This window comes from Tachypleus tridentatus, chromosome 13 (assembly GCF_004210375.1).
Source record: "Tachypleus tridentatus isolate NWPU-2018 chromosome 13, ASM421037v1, whole genome shotgun sequence".
NCBI lineage: Eukaryota > Metazoa > Arthropoda > Merostomata > Xiphosura > Limulidae > Tachypleus > Tachypleus tridentatus.
This window is the reverse complement of record NC_134837.1, coordinates 271,209,565-271,224,261: the sequence shown is the minus strand read 5'-3', so window position 1 is coordinate 271,224,261 and position 14,697 is coordinate 271,209,565. Positions and strand designations below refer to the sequence as shown.

General features: G+C 29.1%; 1 protein-coding gene across 2 annotated transcripts; it reads left to right on the top strand.

Moving 5' to 3' along the window:
• Window positions 1-4,202: 4,202 nt before the first annotated feature.
• On the top strand, window positions 4,203-13,290 carry LOC143238318 (solute carrier family 12 member 4-like). Of its 2 annotated transcripts, XR_013020516.1 has the most exons (4): window positions 4,203-4,333; window positions 5,185-5,318; window positions 10,184-11,793; window positions 12,968-13,290. XR_013020516.1 is itself a non-coding variant. In XM_076478418.1 (3 exons), exons 1-3 carry the CDS (start codon window positions 4,293-4,295, stop codon window positions 10,273-10,275), a joined length of 267 nt encoding a protein of 88 aa, XP_076334533.1. In that variant the 5' UTR covers window positions 4,203-4,292; the 3' UTR covers window positions 10,276-13,290. The 2 variants fall into 2 exon arrangements, 1 of the variants encoding a protein (XP_076334533.1); XM_076478418.1 differs by having other exon boundaries at window positions 10,184-13,290.
• Window positions 13,291-14,697: the final 1,407 nt, after the last annotated feature.

Genomic DNA, 14,697 nt, shown 5'->3' with positions numbered 1-14,697 from the left:
GGGGTGAAGAGCATACCTGTTATGGATGTAGTGTGGTTTATTTGAAAATAAACTTGCATGGATATAACTTTTTTAATGAAACTGCATAAAAAGTAAGCATAATAAATAGAATATAGAGTAAGAAAGAGTTATGAGCACTCAGTATATGACATGGTTTTACAAGTTGATATAAAAAACTCACAAAAATTAAGATTAAAATCCATAGTAAAGGAAGTAGCAGTTAAAAGGTATGTATAGCAGTTTATGAAATGGACCAAATCTAAATTATAGCAAAGTAATGTAAAGTTAAAATGAAAGCATATTTAGCTGAATATGGAGAAAATATCTTAATGCATGTTCACAAAGTGATAAGCATATGGTTTGGGACAAAATGTTCATTTTATCTCAGGAAATTACATGCAAGTTAAGTATTTTTGTGTAAAATACTTTGCAAATGAAAAAAGCAAAAGTTGAAATCAAAGCTAGTCATTACATGATAACAACAACATTGTGCCATTTTGTACTATACTTGTTACAATGAAAAGTTTGACTAAGCAAAAAACAGGTAAGGTGATTCTGAATTAAGAAGTCAATATGCAATCTAGACTTCTCAGACAGAGATCTTTGTAATGATATTAAGTTTGTAGTGTTTGATTGAGAAATTTGGAAGAAACATTATGGATGGACAAAGGTGAGCATATTATTTATCTAGATAATTCTTTTATATGTAGTTCGCATTTATTATTTAAGTAATTTATTAATTTAATTAATTTAAGACTGTGACAAAGAGGGTTGTTTGTTACGTATTTAGCTAAAGTTGATTCATTAATTTTCTGTTTTTCTATAGCTAATTTATGTTCATGTAGTTAAATTATGAATTTGTACAAGTTTAGTCAATGTACAGTTAGGAAAGATAACTATAAATACCAAATTTTTTGCATTGATACAATTTTATCTTTAAGACTAGCAGTCAAATAACTAAGTTTAACACAGGATGAAAATGTTATTCAGCAATTTTTTAATCCTATCTATATATGGAGAAATCCACTGACTATATGGCAGTGTTCTTTTTATCAACCTTAATAATTATAAGTTCAGTGTACTGTAATATTTTTGATTTACTACAAAACTTAGGCCTGACATGGGCCAGCTGCATGCGTGCTTCCGTAATCTGAGGGTCGTGGGTTCGCACAGTCAGTCGCCCAACATGCTCTCCTCCCAGCCGTGAGGGTGTTATAATGTGACGGTCAATCCCACTATCGTTGGTAAAAGAGTAGCCCAAGAGTTGGCGGTGGGTGGTGATGACTAGCTGCCTTTCCTCTAGTCTTACACTGCTAAATTAGGGATGGCTAGCACAGATAGCCCTTGAGTAGCTTTGTGCGAAATTCCAAAAACCAAACTACAAAACTTAAGTTTTATCATAGTATTACAATTAAAAATTCACTGTCAATGGAAACATGTTTCAATAAATTTAATTCTTATACTAATTCTTTTTAAGAATAAGGGTGAAACAAGTTTTTATTGGATGTCATGTCAACTAAAAAAGAAATTTCTGTGAACTGAAATAATAATTAAAGTTTCTTTTCTTTAATCAAAATGTCCAAAAAGTTCAAACTGCTTTTCCTCTTCTGTTTCCTTTGTAAACTGCTTGACAATATTAACTGAATTCACATATTTGTTGAAATCTACTTTAAACAGTAAATATAAATAGGTATGTTGAGAATTTTAATTCAAGTAATAAAGTAATTATGTCGGCAAGGAAATAACAGAATGCAAAGTAGAATATAAAATAACAGTGAAAAACTTGCCAAATTAAAATATCTTTATTAATAAAACAAGAAAATAACATTTTGGGCAATGGACCTTCATGTGATTACAAGTGGCACTAAAACTATTAATATAACTATTAGGTTGAAAGAACAAATAGTGTGGCTTGAAGGCTTGAGAACATATTCCTGAAGCTACAAATGAGCTAAGGAAAATAACATAAAAGCATATAAATACAGTTAATAAACTAAAAAATGTAGAACAAAAAACAGGAAACTGTGTAAGAAAATGAATGCTTGCATCAGGTTACATTGTTCAAAGAAGCACAACAATAAAAGGTATATGAATTTAATTGGGGTGAAGAACAAATATCAAGGTAACAAAAGGTGACCAAATTGAATGGACTAATGAAGAAAAAAAAAAAGAGTGCAAACCTTGAAAGAAAATGTTGTAGACACTAAATGTCAGTGTGAAAAAGTATAGAAAAAATGGGGGCAGGATGTAAAGGAAGTGTTCATGTGAATGATTCCGTAAGTGGCGACCCATTGGACCAACGTACAGCATGTTGCATTTTTTCCAGTATACACATATATTAGGCTTGTTAAAATGAAAGAGAATAATTGTTGTATTTGAAATTTTTGCTAGGGCCAGGTATAGTGTCAACATATTGGCAGGTGACATATTTCTTTCTGTGACAACAGGCTGTACCCGGGCTTACACTAGGGATAGATTTCTGGATGACACTGTGGAACAAAATGTTATATTTTATCACATTTATAACTGGCAAGTGGGGTTCTCTAAAAATTTTTAGAAGTTATAGTGTTATCAGTGAGGATGTTAATGTTTTGTTTAATGATTTGGGCAACTTTAGAGATATCAGGATGGTAAATAAAAATGAGTTTTAAGTGAGAGTTTGTTCACTTGAATTTAGAAGTAAGGGTGTATTGCTGGGTTACAGAATGTGCACATTGGGTCGCTTTTTCTTTTATAGACTTGGAATAGAAACAACTTGATAAATAAATGTTTCATATATTCAGATTTCAAATCATAATCAATTTGTTCACTGCAGTTTTCATATTCTTAGTAAGACACAGAAATGTTTGACATGGATGGGAGATGTCTTAGTAGTGGTAAGAATGGGAATCAATGGGTTTTCTAGTGTACTGAAATTGATATATGACAATGAGCAGTGGAGTGGAGAATGTCTTAAAAAATGTAAATTCTTTGAGGAAACTGTCCATGTAAAGGTAAGCTCTGGATGGAAGTAAGAAATGAAATGTAAAAAAAAATTTAAGTTGCACAAGGGTGTGCTGGTAACACCACCAATGTCATCAGTATGATGTATTTAAAGAGTAGAAAGTGTTTCTTGATAACCAGAAGAAACATGATCCTTTGTGTAACCAAGAAACAATGAAGCATAAGAAGGACCCATTTTAGTACCTATAATAACACCTTTTGTTTGTTGATAACATTTACCATTAAAGGAGAGTCTATTCAGGGTTAATTCATGTTTGGTGAGACATGAGAGAGTATTCATGTGGGGAATGAGTGAAAAATGTTGATCCAGGTAATGTTTGAGGACTTCCTTACATCATTATGGGGAATTGATGTGTGCAGTGTTTGTATGTCCATGGTAAATATATACTGTTCACTACCAGAAAAATGAAAATTATTGAAAGTCCAAAGTGCATGTTTCATGTATTTTATGTAACTTGGAAGAGATGAGATGATGGACTTAAGGACATCATCAAGAAAAGACAAATTTGGTGAGGCAGTTACAAGTGGAAATAATTGGGTGACCAGGATTCCCTGATTTATGAATCTTATGGCACAAGATAAATTCTTGGATAACAAACAGTGATATTAGTAGCATCCAATGGAAAGTTACCTGTATCATTCAAATCATTAATGTTAGTTTTATTATTCAAGTCAAACAATGTAGTCAGATAACTAGTTAAGGGATTGTAAAAATGAATGTCAGAAAGTTGTTTTTCAGCTTCAGCAAGGTACTTCCTCACACTGGTATTTAGCATCTACAACCTTTTAGTTCAAGGTTTGTACTCTTTTTCCTCTTTAGCCCATTTAATTTAATCACCTTTTGTTACCTTTATATTTGTTCTTCACTACTATTAAGTTTACATATATTTTATTGTTGTACCTCTTTTGAACATTACCCAACACAAGTGTTAATTCATTTTCTTACATAGTTACGTTTTTTGTTCTATGTTTCTTAGTTTATTTACTATGAATAACTATATTTATGCTTCAATTTTTATTACAATTTTTAATTTTTTTATATCTTGCATTTCTTAGCTCATGTTCTCAAGCTTTCAAGCAACATGTTATTTGTTCTTTTAACCTAACCTTTATATTAACAGTTTCATTGCCTCTAGCAAACTTAAGAAGAGTTGTTGCCCAAAATGTCATTTTCTTGTTTTATTAATAAAGTTATTTTAATTTGGCAGGTTGAGAAATTTACATTACACAGAATATGAAAATGTATAAGAATATCAAAATAAGATCTTGCTGCTGTTAACTGCCTGATTATGTGGGTCTTGGATTCACCTAAACTGACAAAAGCATTTAGGTAAAGCCTAGTGCTTTCAGTTCAAGTTTTTGTATTGTATACTCTTAAATTTTGTGCCATCTAGTTTGTTTGAATATTTTACATTAGCTGTTTTGCACCTGATATTGATTATCTTTATTGTTGCTAAACTGGAGCATATTGAAAAGTAATTTTACTAACATTTTCTTTATTGTGAGACCTAAGGTATCATATAGAATGTTTGTCTGTTTTTTTTTCATAAAGTACAAATCATGCCATCAAAATAATATTGCACATATTTGTAAAATTTTTGATATATATAATTCATAATTCACTTATTACTTTACTAAGTAAATATTCAACAAATAGTATTGTAGAAATATGGTTATAAATCTAGTTTTGAAGGGTATAGCATATTAGAAAATAATAATAATAGCATAAGACATGAAATACAAAATATGTATTTTGATTTTTAATTTTTGCTTTCTTATTTTTAACTTAGTGCTGATTTTACATCATAATTTTAAAGAAAAAAGACAGCTGAACTCCAGGAGTAGAGTTCTGGGTTTGCTTCAACTTAATTTGTGTATGACATTAACTTTGAAAGAGTATTTTTGTTGTAAGGTTTAAGTGGTGTGTAGTTAGATCTGGTATGTACAGAAATATCCAATAAAAAGAATTTTGATTTATTCAATAAAAATAATTTAGATAGTATTTATTCTTGTTGGAAATGTATAATTTATGAGTAGAGATTGAAATTAATAATATTCTGATTCTGGTATTTGGAAATTATAATGAATGTCAAAACAATATTTCAGAACTCTTGCTTTTGTCATATTTAACAGTGTAAACCTTGTGTATAGTCATGTTTTTTTCAACTCTTTCTGTTCCAGTGATGAAGCCAATGTTCGACGAATGCACACAGCAGTGAAGTTAAATGAAGTAATTGTCACAAAGTCTCATTCTGCTCAGCTTGTCATTATCAATCTTCCTGGTCCTCCAAAGATGCAAAAAGCTGAAGCAAATTGTATCCTTTTTCATTGCTTTTCTGGGAAATCATAAATTTCTTTTAACTCACATTGATTTTCCTTTATTTCATATTTAATTGTAACCATTGCTTAATAAAAAGAATTAAAGTTTCTACCTTTTCTTTTTATTATATTTGGGCTTTCTCATGGACTTTTGTGAGATTTTACATCATAGTCTGCAGGTTTTCATGGAATGTGTCATAATTTATAAAACTTCTTTTGGGGTATACATGTTTTTATCCTTTCCTGACATCTGCAATTCATTGTATGTTTTCATGAATTTTTTGTAATATTAAATTTATATACTTTCTGGAATTAATTATAATCTTGGTTGTTTTTCTGCATTTACAATATTCTGTATCAGCTGTTTCAAATTTATTATAAAATGTATGTACTTCAAGTTTTTGCATATGATATATTCACAAAACTATTAAAAGGTAATGAGAATTTATAATATTATACCTTTGACAAGTCAAAACTGCTGTTATGAAATGAATTGTTCTTCATTTAATCATTATTATAATGAGACATTTGATGGTCAGCCATATCATCTAAAATGTAAATGCATGATCATTCTGCCCATTTCTGTGTAATGATTTCACACAGACTTGTCTCAGTTGTCAATTTGAAGTGAATAGCAAAGTTTAAAGTTCATAAAATTATTGATGAACCATTCAACCTACTTGGATGTTTCACTAATTTCTAGAATCATTGTATGAATAAATCTGTCTCATCACACCAAACAGTTGCAAGTTGGCTACAAGAATCTCAAAGTGCACTAAACATGAAACTGTTTCCAAATCAGGGAAACTGTTGTTTTAATATCAGGATAAATGAGATTACCATCTACAACAGAATAGATAATTCCAGACTAACCTATGTTCCATATGCCTAAGGAGATACATTTTTTGCTCACAGTAAAGCACAAAAGGTCACCTCAGTGATAGCAAAAATAATGGACCAGTAAAAGATAAAACAATACTGGATAAACTACACATCATTCTGCTGTCATATAATGGACATGTGCTCATACTTAAAGAATCTAGAATTAGTAGCAAAATCACCTTTCATTCAGACTGTCTTATTAAAGGCTTCATAATTTACAAACAAATCTTGACTAAAAATGAAAAGAATTTCAGAATTTTCATTTTTGTAACCTCTAGAACCTCCTGAGTGTGTTTTCTTTTGAGTATAACTTTATATTTTATGTTATTTTTCACTAAAGTTAATACCAGGTTAGAGAAAGTTGTAATATAGGATAGAATGAAAATTTGTAAAATACAAAATAAATCTGAATTACCATTTTTAGCCACAGCACAGTAACTCATAGAATGACACTTTTTTTTTCAGGTACAAACTTTTAGCTCATAGCTCCATCATCTTGACCAGTTTAAGATCTAATTACAGTTATGAATTCAGGAGATTAAATCTATTCGATTGGTGTATTTGACCATGCTTAAGGCCTCAGAGATTTACTTTAATCCTGCCTTAAAGAATTTCAGTTTGAGGGTAGACTGGTTGAGATCTTGATGAATGATAAAATCAAATCAGGTTATGTTTGCCCAGAGTTTGTTATTGCTGGCACAAAAAATATGGCTAATAAGAAGGAAAGAAGGTCTCATAGATTAATTTACTGTGATCCTGCCTAATGTGATTTTAAGTGCCATGGCTGTTGAGGATTTCTTATTGTTTCTTTTAACAATGACTGCATATTACAACAAGCAATTATTTATTGTTGTAGCATCAGCTTTTGTCATTCTGTTTTATTTAATTGCTTGCAGCTGTAGCTAGACTATCTCAGAGCACTCTAAAACCATTTATCAGAAAAGGACAGCTTTAGAAACAAAAAAATCTAATTGCAGTCTTGCCATGCAATGTACATGTGGTGTACTATCAACTATCATGAGAATTTTTATATACTTTTCCTTTGGTTTAAGTTTTCTTATCTATCAGATTATGTTCTCACATTTTCATTTTAGTTACTTTTATAAAAATAAACAAAACATATGCATAATATTCAATGCTTACTTCTGGCACAAGCCTTTTGCCTTCAATGAGTGGGGCACTCTAATCCTAATTTTTTGTGACTGTTGGTTCCCTAAAATGTATTAAAGTTTATTTTAAATATTTTAAAAGTTATCATACATTAAAATATAATGTTCTGAAATTAATTTTACTGACTTTTTAACTAAACTGTAAATAAATTACACAATTCTGTAAACTGCTTAAATTGAACACCATGATGGCAAACAGTGAAACTAAGGGCTAAGTATCTAATTACATTCACAAAAACAAATTAATCTGTTAAAAGAATATTCAAAAGAAAAAACAGCTATGCTTTCTATTTTTATAAATAACTTAATAACATCAGAGAGAATTGTTTAAAAATTTTTGAAAGACATTTTAATTTAAAAAAATACTTTTCTTTGTCCTATAGTTTTCATATTTTATTTGCATAAGCTTTAGAACTTCCTAAAAGGACATTAAAAGTTTTTAAGGTAAATGTTTATGTTTTATTTTTTATTTTCTCTATCATATCATTAACTAGCTATGTACAATGTAATAAAATAATTAAAATTAAGAAATATGCAAAAAATACATACTTTTTAGCAGAATATCTTTAAAGTTTTTCCAATTGTTAAATTCGTAATTTTAGGTCAATATCTTTTCACATATACAATTAATTTGTAATGTTTTAATATCCTCTTTTGTCCTTTACCAGTTTTTGTTCATCTTTGCATGAGTCAACAGTGCTATTGGGAATATATTTGCTCAGCTCGTAATATTGCAAATCTTTAGAATGGATGTAAAAATGTAATGTATATCTTTAAAATGTTTAAACCTTTTTGTTTTGCATTTTAAACATACCTAATACACAATTAATTAAAATATAAAAGTAAAACTTGAATACAACTTAACTGTGCCCCGAACTACAACATATTTTAGTAAGAAACAACCTTAAGTGTTATATTTGATCAACCAGCCAATGATACTACAAACAGCAAGTTGTAAACTATGACAACAACTTGGTACCAATTTCAAAATAACCATTGCTAGATTTTACTGTAAAATGAGCTCTTCCTAATAATTATACACATGTATGTAACATCTAAATGGAGGCTATAAACCTCAAACAAACCTGTTGAAGTGGACGTGGTAAGTGTCAATAGTTGAAAAAATTTACTACTTCTTTCAACTGTAGACATTCAAAGAACTTTGAAATGAGAAATCAAAAGGTTATGTAAGTATCTTACTGTTTAGAAGTACTCTACTTAATTACCATTTTATTATTGGAAATACAGAGAAGTAAAGTAGAGGACTTTTGTGTTTTGATAGTCACATGACAATACATCTGAAGTTTTAAGTATTTTTTAAAGGTTTATTTTGAAATATAGGACATAAAACTTGGATAGAAAAAAACAGTGAATCATAAAATACATTATAATGTTAATTTCATTCAAGTACTTTGACAGCAAAGATGTTTAATTAAATTTTCAATGTAACACAGTCATGTGTAGAAAAGCATTTATAGGGGGCTTCCATTGTAAAAGGGTTAATATGGTGCTTGTAACTCTTTAGGAGGAAAGTCATAATAGTTTTGAAGAAAATGGCACCACTTTGACTAGTTTTAACAAATTGAAGTTTCTTAACCACAGTTGTCATCATTTGATATAACTACTTATATGTCAGCTTTAAGAAATAGTAGGCTATTGACCTACGCATCTGGTGATAGCTCATTTCTGATTTTTTCAACTGTTTAAACCAACTTTATGTTCAGCAGAAAATCACCTTTAGAGGAGTAAAAAATGATGAAAAAGTTTACCCTGATGATATGCTGCTAAAAGAAAAGTTGTTTGTGAACAATTTCTGCCATAATTACAATTTGTCGAGTCAATACAAAGACAAGAGTTACAGTTTTATAAAATAAAAACGTTATAGGAAAACTATATGAGAATACAGAAAGTATTCTCATTAAAATCTGTAATTGAAATCTACAAAAAAACAATTAACCCTTAAATAGCAGCCATTATCAGTTGATGCTGCTACCTACAACATTTCTGCTGTTTAAGGGTTAAGCATTTAAAATAAATAAAAATATTTTCAACTTTCTGAAACTAAGAATTTTGTACAAATACAAAACCTTAGAATGGCATATTTTACTGAAATTTACCTGCTGAAAGATGATCCCAAGTTTCAAACAATTTCTTCCAGTAGTGTTTTTTGAAACACAGTAAACGAAGCCATTAGCATGTGCATGTAAACAACATTACAATTTATTAGTTACACACGTAAAACAACTTCTACCAGATGTAATTTACAAGCATAACATTTGGTTTTTTATTCACATAACAAATCGTCACATACTTGATTGCATAAAAACAGAATGATGTATGACATTAAAATAACTTTGGTATTATCTTTTCAAAGCCAAGATATTACAAATTCTCATTATCCTGTAATTATTTTGTATAGAGCAAGAAACTTAAAAACTCATATATGATAACTTATTGTACAGTGGCTGTATCACACAGGATTTAATATTTTTGTTGCATTCATTGACTTAAACTATAAAAGGTGTTTATGAATGCAATTACATTGTAAGAAAATAATTTTTTTTTAATTTGGAACATTACTAAGAATTACAGATGTGCTATAATGCTGGTTCAGTATTATATAGGTTAGTGGGTTGTTTTTCTTTAAGGGATGCACAAAAGATGTTTCTGAGTTTGTTATTCGCACCACAGTTTTTGGTTTTCCATCAGTACTTGATTTGTATTTTACCATTCCTACATTATTTGTTCTTAAGACATTTTTTTATAAGCTTTGTTAAAAAAGTAAAAATCATACTTAACCACCATTCCAGATATGGAGTTTTTAGAGGTGTTAACTGAAGGTCTAGATAGAGTTCTTATGGTTCGAGGTGGAGGTCGTGAAGTCATTACCATCTACTCTTGAATGCTGCAGAATACTTCTATTAAATTCAAAGCTTGACAGAATTAGGCCAGGTTGATTTATGACTAGGATGAAGTTAGCCCAAAACTGATTTCTACAATACAAAATATTTATTTTTAACTAAATTTTTTGACTATCTTTGCAACTTTTGTAGTTTGTAGCAATAGAAACCTGAGTTTTAAATTAATACTATTGTATTCTTCATTTGTGAAATGTATTAATTATATAATTTTACAGAATTGTTTGCCACATTAAACATCATAAACTATTTTTAAATACAATTTTGTAGTCACTTAGACTTTTTAATTATTTATTTATAGAAATTTATTCTTAAATTATTATTTGTTTTTTCTAGTGCAGTCTTATGTTTTTATGCATTTACCATTTCTTTTTGTTTTGTAATTATTAATTTTTTAGTGTCTTTGCTTTTCTTTTGTGTGATATGTTTATTATTTCTTTTAGCTTAAAAACTTGTAGAAAAACAAATCGTTATGTTCTTACTCTGAAGATAGTCTCCAATCTTATCAACTTATTGGATTTATGTGTCAGTCTTCTGTGGAGATTTTACTATAACATTTACTGCAAAAGTACTTTTTTAAACTTTCTAAAACAAGATATAAAAACTGTGCAAACTATAGCCAGAATTATATTTTTAGGCTATAATTTATTGTGTGATGATGATACTAGAAGTTTTTAAAAAATTCATTTGCTAGATATTGTTATATTTTCAAAATAGTAATGATCATCTTATTAAATCTAATTTATGTCCAAAATAGGATACCTGCCTTATATTAAAATAGGTGATTTTAATTTATTAATGACTTTAAGAGATCTAACAATCTCAGTAATAATGTAATCTGTTGATGCTTAAAACTGTTTTTGAAATAATATTTGTCTTAAAATATGAAATTGTAATCAGTCTTATAATTATTTGAATAGTCATTTGTGAAGTCACTTAAATTTTGAGTTTCTTGTAGTAGTAAAGAATCTGTTTTAGTTCATGAATTAATTTATATAATTTCTAAATTGAATAGTAAGTTAAGTCTGTCAATTTTATGAGACTTATGCATTTACAAAAGAAATTATATATTTTCAATCCATGTCTCTGGTAAATTTTATTCAAAATATTTGTTCGTTTATTTAAAGCATTGTTTTTGTTCTTCTAATTTTCATAGAAGGAATGTAAATTAACCTCTTATTTTCTTGAAAAATCTAAAATTTTGACACAGGTGTAATAACACACATATCAAATGTTTTATAGTAAGATAGTTAGAATCTGAGTAAAAATTAGCTGTTCATGTATCGTTTAAATATAATCTGCCTAGGACAGTGTTTCCCAAACACATTTCCAGGGTGTTATGATCTGTCTGGATTGAATCTTTTTGTTGTTGTTGGTAGTGTTTTATTCTTTAGGTCTTCAGGGTCATGATGACCAGTGCCCAAATGCAGGAGTCAACTGGCAATTCTGGCTGAGAAACTATTTTTCACTACAAGTGCTACCAACTACAGATTTCATCACCTGTAATTAATGATATACATGTTTAAGTAACACTAATCATGTAGGACTCTGATTTTTATAAAAATTCAAAGATATGGTCGAATTAGTGTAAGAAAAAAGAGAAATATATAGTGAATGATTTCTGCCAAATTTTCTTTGTTGAAGGTATTTCTTTGGTCTAAAGCAAAGCCACATGGTTCTATCTGCTCTGTACACTTTAAGAAATTGAACCTTCGATTTTAGCAGTGTAAGGCCATGGACTTACCACTGTCCCATCAGAGGACTTCTTGAAAGTAATTTGGCCAAAGCATTGGCTGTCTATTTCTCCTTCTCTTAAAGCAGCTATAACCATTTCAGGTTTTGTCATTGTGTTGCATTAGCTTGTGTGTGAATGAGGGAATGTGTGTGGCTGAGAGAGAGAGTGAGAGTATACCTGAGCAGAAATAATGTTAGGTATTTAAAGCCAAACAATGAGTGTCTAGTTAAATAAAAACAACAAATTAATGTTAAAAGGCCATTTATTTCTATTATTAAAATGCCCTCTATACACTGATGTGCACTACAGAAATTAAATAATAATGTTAGGTATGAGTAATTACTGAATTCAGTGCAAAATGTAAGAAACAGTAAACAGCTATCAAACACATTAATTTATAAAACAAATTGGATGTTCAGTAGTTAGAAAGTTACATTTTAAATACTTGTTTTGTTTATTTATTTATTTTAGTAGAGTATGAGGTATTATCAATAATATGAACTTTGTTTATAGTTAGTTTTTAACTTCCTTTAAACATTTTAAAGTAGATAATAAAACCAAATTATTCCATGAGATTAGGTGAGAATACAAGTTGTTGTTTTTTTATGAATGATTCATGTTTATACAAGTGGTTCCATTAAAAAGGTAAACTGTTCAATCCTAACTTTCGTGCCAATTAAGTTAACCATCATCATTATGTAATTATCTGCCAGTTATGACAGTATATTTGCTTTACCTAGTAGAACCATTTTGATTAAAATTAGTCAATCTGTTTGTGCACTTATTTTGTACTAGATACTTTAAAAGAAGATACAGTGGTTTTAATTTTTATTTTGTATTGCTGCTCTTACTAACATTTGACATCATAATTAAAACTATCAATAAAAAACAACATGTGATTACAAAGGCAATTAACAATTTATAAACATCTGCTTTTCCAGAAGAACATCCACATGAAAATACCATGAGAATGAGATGCTGCATTTGCAAGTGTGAATGAATTTAACTGTTAACAGTTTTCCCATTAAAGTAAAACAGATCCTGACAGACCTTACAAATTTTCAACTGTTTTATTATCCCAAAAACATTTTAAACAGATGTTTTTTCAATTTATAAATTAATGTTATGCATGATGTAGTTTTGAATAGTACAACACTGTTGATTTCAGATATATAACATGGAATAGTTCTGAACTGTAAAATAATGCTGATTTCAGGTCTACTTTGTAGCATTTAATAAATTCTGAATAGTGTTACAATGCCAATTTCAGTTCTATTTTTTACTTATTTATAATGTGTCTTAGTTTTCTGGATTATTCATTTAGAAGTTTTCTCATAAAGTGAAACAAGCTTTAAGCTGACATAATATTTATTCAATTTACCAGTCTTAGAAAAGCTATGAAAAATACACAGAAATACCAGAAAACTGTTTACATATTGAAATCAAACTATTAATAACAAAATTATTGTTTCATAACCTTTCGAATATTAACGTAAATCTTTTTGTATTGCATTTACTGAGTTCATTAAATTCGTATAGTATCTATTGCTTTCACAAGTTACACAGATTTGAAATGTATAGAATATTGTAGACTGCAAAGATGATGAAAATAAAAAACTGAAAATAATTGTCTTCTTATGAAAGTATATAGAAATTACAATATTAAAAAGAAACAAAAGGATTTTAATAAATTGTCATGATGGATTTGGTGACTTGTGAATTTGTTTGCTGGCTATACAATGGTTTATCTGCGCTCAGCCAACCATGAGTATCGAAACCTGGTTTTTAGTGAAAGTGATGCTATAAGTATTTAAACTGTCAGTTTTAAATCAACAAACATATGCAGTGTGATAGCATTTTATTTTTTTATTTAAAATGCTGTTTGTAAAATAATGCTATTCATTCATTTATACAATTTGTTGCTATATAACTTCAGTTGTTGGAATATATGTAACAAGAAAATGTCTAAATTTAAAAAAATCGATCAATACAAGTTTCTAAACAGCAATTAAAAAGATAACGTTTTACAACTTAATAATATCTCCACCATTTCGAAAACACTGAAACGCCAACTGTCATAACATTAATGTTATAACAAAAAAATGTATAAAAGAAATATGTAAATTTAAATATATTTTCAAAATGCAATTTTTAATTTTTTTTTCTCTATCGATTGTACAGTGGTACTCCTTGGATTATAACACTAGAAACAGGTTTTCGATAATCGTTGTGGACAAACCACAGTTAGCCTAATGTGTAGCTTTGTGCTTAACTGCAAACAAATCAACAAACCCTAGTAATTTACTAAAAGATTCTCGAAATTTATATTAGCAATAAAAAAAAAAGGTGGAAAATCATGTAACATTACATTTTACAAGAAAGTCTTAAAGAAGTATGGGTTTTAACCACGATGATTCGTACACAGTCTCGGTTAATTAAAATAAATGCTTAATGACGAGAAACCCATTTGAAATAAAAATGTCTGTAAGAGCGGCAAGTATGGGTATTAACGCTTCTACTGATAAAGCAGAGAACGTTTCAACCTCCTTAAGTCATTGGCCAGGTGGGTTAAGGCGTTCGACTCGTAATCTTAGGGTCGCGGGTCGCACCAAACATGCCTTTTCAGTTGTGGGGGGCGTTGTAATGTCAATCAATCCCACTATTCGTTGGT